Source organism: Nicotiana sylvestris, chromosome 5 (assembly GCF_000393655.2).
Source record: "Nicotiana sylvestris chromosome 5, ASM39365v2, whole genome shotgun sequence".
NCBI lineage: Eukaryota > Viridiplantae > Streptophyta > Magnoliopsida > Solanales > Solanaceae > Nicotiana > Nicotiana sylvestris.
In genome coordinates this window covers 4,658,069-4,666,703 of record NC_091061.1, presented here as the reverse complement: position 1 = coordinate 4,666,703, position 8,635 = coordinate 4,658,069, and the positions used below count along the sequence as shown (strand labels likewise).

Sequence of the window (8,635 nt, the reverse complement as noted above, 5' to 3'; positions counted from 1 at the left end):
TATGTAACAAATATGGATATATTACATATCTGTTAATCGATAGGTGAAATAGTATCACACACAATATATTATATACATGTGACTCGATTGGTAAAATATATCTCACACACGTATAATCTAGTAAATCGGATTAAATTTAAAAGGAAGAAAAAAAAAATAACTTCCTTCCGTAAATCCCATGCATTTTCCATGCAAATCGAGCATATAAAACTTGCCTGTCTTCTTTACCATTCTTTTAGGAATTTTAATAACTACCCAAATTAAATCTCTAATCTTCATCCATCCTCTATATTTAGAACTAATCAACTCTCTTTCCTTTTTAAAAAACTGACTTCTTTTTCTTTTTATGAAACTATTCTTTCTAATTCTATCACTTCGAAAATGGCCTTCAGAATGGTAAGTAAAAAAACCCTTTATTATTCTCCTTCTTCTTCTTTTGTTGAATTTTTTTTTTGAATGTTAAATGGGAAATTAAACTCTTATGTCTTATAGTTTGAATTACTAGATCTTTTATTGTTTATCTAAATCTCGGTATATATTGAAAAATATAAAATCTAACGATCTGTAAAATTATGACATGATAATGCAATTGTATTATATATATATGCGCGTGAAATAGGGGCAGTGGAAGGGTATAAAAACAGATTTGGGGGGGGGGGGCGGGGGGGAATGGGGTATTTTATGAATGCCACGTGAATTGAAAAAATGGAGAAAATAATTTCCGGGATTTAAATTTTTTGGAAAATTGATCTGTTAGTCGGGAAGGGTAAGGATGACCCCGATTGGTCATCACATGTAGGGGTGTGCAAAAAATCGATAAACCGCACCGAATCGATAATTCGAGTCAAATCGGAAAAACAAATCTAATTGTGGTTTAGTTTGATTTGGTTTGGTATTGGAAAAAAAATCCGATCATAATTAGTTTAGTATTGGAAAACAAAATCGACCATAATTAGTTTAGTATTGGAAAAAAATCCAACTATAATTGGTTTGGTTTTGTTTTAACTAAAAAAATCAAACTGAAACCAAACCAACCCAATAGTACATTTATACAATTTTTAAAAATATTTTATACATATAAATATTTATTGTAATATAATTTATAAATATTTCTTAAACCGAAAAATTCGAAAACACGAAAAAAATCGAAAACCCGAGATTGACAAACCCGACTTTGTTTGTTTAGTTTGGTTATAAATTTAAAAACCCGATACCATTAGTTTGATTTGGTAATTAAAAAATTCAAACCAACCCGACTTATAGCCTTTTAAGCGCCTCTCACAACGGACTCTACACCAATGTACACCCCTAACGGCAGGGGCAAAATTACTACCAACTTTAAACGGAGAATATAATTGTTGTATTTCGTATAGTACTCTGACCCTTTTCATGCTTTGATTACCAACACGTACCAAAAAAAAGTCTTTATTATTGACGATAACTTCTGTATTTATTATTGTCTAAAATTATTGCAACAGAGGTACTGGAAATCTGTGGTGAATGCTGTGGAGGCAAATCGTTCATTTCCTTCTTCTACTGCTCCAAAATTTGCTACTGCTACTAGTGGTGGTTCTATGCATAATGCCAATCCTACACCCCCTAAATCCAAGTTTGTCTCTTATTCTTACCCTATAATTTAATTTTTTCAACTGCATTTAACCTTATTTTTAGGAATTTATATTGGATATGTAACTCTTTCATTTGATTTGTCAAAGAAATTCTTGATGGCCTAGCTAATATTTTTGATAATTTGCCATAAGTGTGTAACATTTACATGTATCTTGACATAGTAATATTACTAGCTAAATAAACATATAAATTTTCACTATTATATTTTTACAACACTTCTAAAATATTTTTGATTATAACAACTGCAATTGATTGTATTTTTGTATAGTTTTTAAATATGTAAATGTATTTTTTTTAAAAAGAAAAAAATAATAATTAATACTATCTGAATTCACAACGAAAATTAGTCGTTTTGACAAATGTACTCTAAAACCCATTCATTACGTTAATGAGACAATATAGTCCTTAATGTTTGATCATCATGCTCCTTTTTTGGGGGATCTTTATATAATAGTAGGTCGGATTCACTGTTTGCTTTTTCTAGTTGGTATTTATAGATTATAGGGCAAAGATCATTTTAGCCCGCGACAGAATCTATTTACATCCGGTAGTATTAAAAGTGTATAAAATTTATATTTTTTTTTGTCCATAACATACAGAAATGTATAAATATATATACAAAAAAAATATACATTTTTCGGCTATTATTGTGAGTGCGGTTATAGTGTGTCATTTTTCTTAGATTATATACTGATCATACATAGTTATACACTCTCCTCTTGTTTGTTTTTTTTTACTTTATTTTCGTCTTGCTGAGCCGAGGGTCTATCGGAAACAGCGTCTCTGCCCTTATCGGGGCAAGGGTAAGGTCTGCGTACACATTACCCTCCCCAGACCCCACTATGTGGGATTTTACTGGGTAGTTGTTGATGTTGTTGTTATACATAGTTATATACTTATTATACATATACTATACATCGATCGGCTATTTTTAACTTAAGCAATCTTAAGCAATTGGGTGAACCACTATATTGGTTAATTCTTCTTCTGTTTTTTTTTCTAAAGGTTTTCTATGAGTGGGGATTTGGCACCAGTGTATGTATTGGGTGGAACCTTATCAGTGGCAATAGCATTGTGTTTATTCACAATGAAACAGCAATTGTTTCATGGCCCAGGAGTTTATATCAGCAAAAAGAAGAGAGAAAATCTAGCTGAAGTTGATTTTCCAGATGCAACAGCTGGCTCTGCTAATAAGTATATTGACAAATCTGTCTTGAGGAAAGTTGGCCGAATCCAGGAGCCTAATCCTGCCTTTGACCTTGACCCTTACACCAGGTATTTTTAGTCGCTCTAAAAAATAATAGCCGATAAAATATATATTTTTTTGTATATATGTGTATTATATACATAAAATATACATTTTTGGTTCACTTTTTGGCTAGCGAATGAGGGTTACGGGTTCGAGCCGTGCAAACAGCCTCTTGCAGAAATGCAGGGTAAGGCTGCGTACAATAGACCCTTCTACGTCCTGCTTTTCCACGGACACCGCGCATAGCGGGAGCTTAGTGCACCGGGCTGCCCTCTTGTAGAATTGCAGGGTAAGACTGCGTATAATAGACCCTTGTGGTCCGGCCTTTCTCCGAGTACCGTGCATAGCGGAAGCTTAGTGCGTCGAGCTGCCTTTTTGGCTAGCGAATGCAATTAGTTTCAATTTTATATTTTGCCGAATAAATGATGTAAAACATGTGCCTTTTATATAAACTTTTATCATTTAACTATGGTTAAATGAGGAGTATATATCATCACCACTAAGGGGTCGGGTGGAATGGATAGGATCCTCCACCATTAACAAATCGGTTTCGAGCCCTGAAAATGAAGTAACCCCTAGTAGGAAGCTTTCCCCGGCCCTTACAAGTTACATGGTCTCTACTTGGTCCAGTAGGTTTCAAATACTATATGGTTATATAGAACATGTGTTTTCATATACACTTTTATCATTTAACTATATGGTTTAATGAGGAGTATAGGATAAGATCCCTCCACCATTTACAAGTTCGGTTCGAGCCCTGAGAACGGAGGAAAACCCTGGTAGGAAGCTTTCCCCCTTACAAGTTACATGGGCTCTACTTGATGCAAACGAAGATTAATCGGCCAGTAGGTTTCAGATATGATATGTTTATATAAAAAAAGATATACATTATCACTTTAATTTGTACTAACTTTTATGATTAAATTACTTGATTTGATATAAAATACCAGGCCTAATCTTTTGAAATGTTAATTTTATTTTTATTTTTTTATTTTTTTGGTTTTTGTACTTTGGCAGGCCAAGAAAAGTTGAGTCCCTGAAATCAGTTGGAGCTTGAGCCAATAATGGAAAGTTTAACTACAGAAGTGTTTGAAAATGTGTTTCCCTTTTTCTAATTTAGTTTTGCTCCCATTGCACTATATATGTTGTTAATAAAAGTATCATAAATTTGAGGAGATTAGATTTCATCTTCCCTTATTATTTTTGTTTTTTTTTCCCAATTCTTTATACCTATCTCCTTCTGTCTAATTTTGGAGATTTGTTTTGTATTAGATTGTTTTATTTTATGGCAATTAATAAAATGCATTTTAATTTGATTAGTACGTGTGAGCTTTTACTTCTTCTGAAGGGACATGGATTATGATTAAAAAATTTCTGTGGGTGGTAATAGTATTCAACTTTCTATCATTCAATCTGTATATAATTATCATTTACATTTCAAAATACTATTCTCATGAATATTTCATTGTACGGTAAAAGGCGCAACCAAGATTTGAAGCTTATGGTTTCAAAATTTTAATCGTTTTAAGTTATTGTATTTTAAATTAATAATTTATATATATACAATAGATTCTTAAAGACAGATACAAAGTTCGAACCAAAACTGTTGGTTTCAGTAGCTGATAGTTTAACCAGTTTGGCTTTTAGTCAAGAGCCTTGCATTGAATGGCCTGCACTTGTACCTTCTAGCATTTTTTTGCGTGTTGCTGGAAATATTATTGGGGTTTCATTCCCTCGCTTGATTTCTAGCTAGTTTTCTTTTGTTACTTTGTTTCCCTTTTGATGCAATAATATTAAAGGTTTAAATAAAAATTTTAAAAAAAATACTAAAGTAATTGAGTTCAGTCAAACCCATGACGTGCTAAATCTACCCCTATAAAAGACCAAACACAAAAGAAGTATATTGAATATGAATTTGATCTTTATTTGGATATTAAATTCTACAATAGTGTTAATTTATCTTTAATGCAAAGTGCACGGTAAAATGTACCTATACGAGATATCTCAAGTAATATTCCAGCCATAAAATAATAAAAGAAAAATGTATTGTCTAAGAGATATAAAAGTTTCTATTAAAATAAACAATTGCTAAAAAAATATTAAAAGAAAAGAAAGCCAGAGACTCCCACCTAATGTTGTATTCTAGGCCGGGCCCGGGCCTAAATGGGTCAAACGGGCCTGGGCTCTGGCAGTCCCGGGCCTCACGGTCCCGGGCTTCGTGGGCTCAACGGGTGGAACCAGCCCGTGACGGGCCTAAGCCCATATGGTCCTGGGCTAAACGGGCCGGGCTCGTGGGCTTAGCGGGCCTAACGGGCTTTTTTTATTTTCGAGCTTTTTTAAAAAAAAATTTTGTTTAAGGCAATTTCTTGTAAACCATATCATGGCTATATAAATAATATATATATAATATATGTGTAGAAATCTAATTATTAAAGTGCTTGACGAAAAAGTAAGATAACAAAACAATAGTAAAACTAAATTGTCATGCATAATAAATTAATAAGAAAGTACAACATGAAGCATAAATACGTCTAATAATTTTAAAATAACACAAATTGTTGAAATATCTTAAAGACGAATTTGCGGATAAATACCATCAACACAATACGTTATATGCCTCCTTAAAATGCATGTGGTACACCCTGAACGAACATTTAAGACTCTTCCACAGTTCTTGCATTTTAATACTTGGTCTTCTTCATTTTCTTCAAGCACTTCATAGTAGTGCGAAACAAATAAGCGCACTCTTTCCAAACGAGGCATGATGTAACTTGAAAATTAAGATTGAGACTTGAAGTCTTGAAAATTGGAGATTGAGAGATTGAGAGAAATTTAGATTGATAAATGAGTATTGAGTATTGAAATGAAGAAGAGAGAGGGGGGGTATTTATAGTGTTAGAGAAGGTTAGTTTTGTAAATTAAAAAAAACGGCTATTTGTGCAATATGGCCGTTGGTGGTCATTGGGGGTGGGGCCCTCATTTTGAATTTTGAAAATTCTTATTTTGTAGTATATATAGTATACTAGTATAGTATGTTATGTATATATATTTCCAAATATAATTTCTTATAATGTTTTGTAGTATATATATAGATTTTCTTGTAGTATATATTGTATGTTATGTATATATATTACCTTATATATTTTCTTGTAGTATATATTGTATGTTATGTATATATATTATCTTATAAATTTTCTTGTAGTATATATTGTATGATGTATATATTCATCATCTTCCTCACCACCCACCCGAGCATTAAACGTTGCATTAATTGGGTTTCTATATTCATATGCAACTACTAAACTTTCGTACATATAATTCCATCTAGTCGGGCAAGCTTTAGGAACCTTTCTTTCTCTAAGGTCATATTCATCACATTTTTTAAAATATTCTCTTAGTCTACTTCTACGGTTTGAATAAAAAAGCCAATTAAGAGCCATTCTAACCTTTTCAATTTCTAAATTTAAAATTCGCATACCATCACCGACAATTAAATGATAAATATGACAAATACATCTAACATGGAATATATTCCTAAATGCGGGATTTAGTGTTGTTGTAAGTATGTCTATAGCACTAGTGTTACTAGAAGCATTATCCATAGAAATTGTCATTATTTTATCTCTAAAGCAAAAATATCTACAAATATTTGCAACAGTGTTAGCTATAAACTTACCTGTGTGACATGAATTAATTATTCTATACGCAATAATGCGTTTTTGCATTGTCCACTCCTCATCTATCCAATGACTTGTAACAGTTAGATAATCACAATCATTACCACTTCTACCAATATCAGTAGTAATAGAAATCCGATTACTTATATGAGTAAATAAATACCGCAAATATTGTTCATATTCATGTTTATATTTATAAATATCGCTCTTAACTGTTGCGCGAGGCCAACCTTTATAAGTAGGATTAAAAACTCTTCTAATATAATGCACCCAATTAGGATTAGAGGGAAAAGAATAGGGTAAGCACATAACGGTAACCATCTTTGCTAATTCTTCACGATCTCTATTTGGATCGTAATATAAAATACCTCCGGTCACAATGTTAATTCCTGGTTGAACTAGATTTGAACCTGTACTAGGGTTAACATCAGAATCTACATGTGTTCCCTCTAGCTGCGCTTTCATTTGTAAATATCTAGCTTTATCTCTAGGGTGTGTTTTTATGTGCCTAGTCAAACTACCCGTGCCGCTACGGTCTCCAGTATATTTATGCGCCAGTAATTTCCCACATGTTTTACACTTAGCCTTATTTTGTTCTCTTACTTGAGTAAAAAAATTCCAAACTAATGATGTTTCTAGGTGTTTAGGAGGTTGTCTATTAAAACTAGGGGTTTCTACAGGTGGGTCGGGCGGTACATCAGTTGGGTTATTAAAAGGACTAGTAGGTGTATCATCTAAATCCGATTGGGTTTCATCTTCATCCTCATTTTCAAAGATAGTTTCATTAGGATAAAGAGTATTCATAGTTTCATCATCTAAATTTTCACCTGGTGCAACATTATAGCAAAATTGACTATCGAAAAATTAAAAACAGGGGTTATCACTATCAAGAATAATAGGAGCAGCAGGAAGTCTACCGGATCTGGGTCGGGCAGCCGGGGGAAGGGTAGTAGGTTGGCCACTACTTTCACCAATTTTAGCTTTACCCTTACCACCAAAAATATTTTTCAAAGAAAATGTCATATTAATTATAATTATACTAAATAAAACTAACAAAACTATAATATTAAAACTTAAGAGTTGGAACGCGTTTACCGAATTGCCGAACAACTTCTTGAAAATTGAAAATCGTTGAAGACTTGAATACTTCAATTCACCAACTTCACAATTTTTCACGAAATTTCAACAATAAAATAAGCAATTATAGTAGAGAGATTGAGAGAGATTGATGAATTGGTGAGTAAAAATGAAAGAATGAGGGGGTATTTATAGTTGAGAATTGGGAAAAAGTGTAATTATATAAAGTTTGGGGTTAAAATAAAGTTTGGGGGCCAAATGGCTATTACTTCCAAACGGTCAAAATTGCAGCCCAACGGCTATAATTTTAATTTTTGACCGTTGCTATTTTTTTAAATTTTTTTTTTTTAAAAAAAAGTAGCCGTTAGGCCCGGTAAGACCGGCCCAGGCCCGCCAGCCGGTCCCGGGCTCGTGGGCTTTTTTACCATACCCGGCCCGCCACGGGCTTTTTGAACCATTAAGGACCGGCCCGCCAGGCCCGTTTAGCCCGTTAGGACCGCGGGTCCAGTCCGGTCCTGATCCCAACCCGGCCCACCGTACAGCATTACTCCCACCGGATTTATCTTCTTTATCTGTATGTGTGCGGTTGACTGAGTTGGTTGGGTGAGTGGTTCTCAACACGGGAGATTTGAGATTGATTCTCCTTACCAGTAGCCTTCTCGGTCCGAGTTTGTTACACCGCGCTTGCCTAATATGGTTCACATTTCCTGTGTGGTTTGCGAGTTATTACACAATGAACAAATCCCAGTGACCAAACACAAAAGAAGTATATTGAGACGAATATATTTTGATCTTTATTTGGAGATTTAAATTCTAAAATAGTGTTTATTTCTCTTTAATGCATAAAATGTGCTCAGTAATTTATGTACCTATGCGAGATTTCTCAACTCTCAAGTAATATTCTAGCCATAAAATAATAAATAAAAAATGTATTGCCTAAAAGATGTAAAAGTTATGTTCTAAGTCAGAGACTCCCACCGGATTTTAGCTTCTTTATCATTGA

At 33.4% G+C, this 8,635-nt stretch overlaps 1 protein-coding gene across 1 annotated transcript; it reads left to right on the top strand.

Annotated features, from left to right (window-relative positions):
* The first annotated feature begins 297 nt into the window (after positions 1–297).
* Positions 298–4,197, top strand: LOC104247358 (uncharacterized). The gene is made up of 4 exons (XM_009803349.2): positions 298–396; positions 1,479–1,609; positions 2,635–2,904; positions 3,896–4,197. The coding sequence occupies exons 1-4, from the start codon at positions 382–384 to the stop codon at positions 3,933–3,935; spliced, it is 456 nt and encodes a 151-aa protein (XP_009801651.1). The 5' UTR covers positions 298–381; the 3' UTR covers positions 3,936–4,197.
* The last annotated feature ends 4,438 nt before the right edge of the window (positions 4,198–8,635 follow it).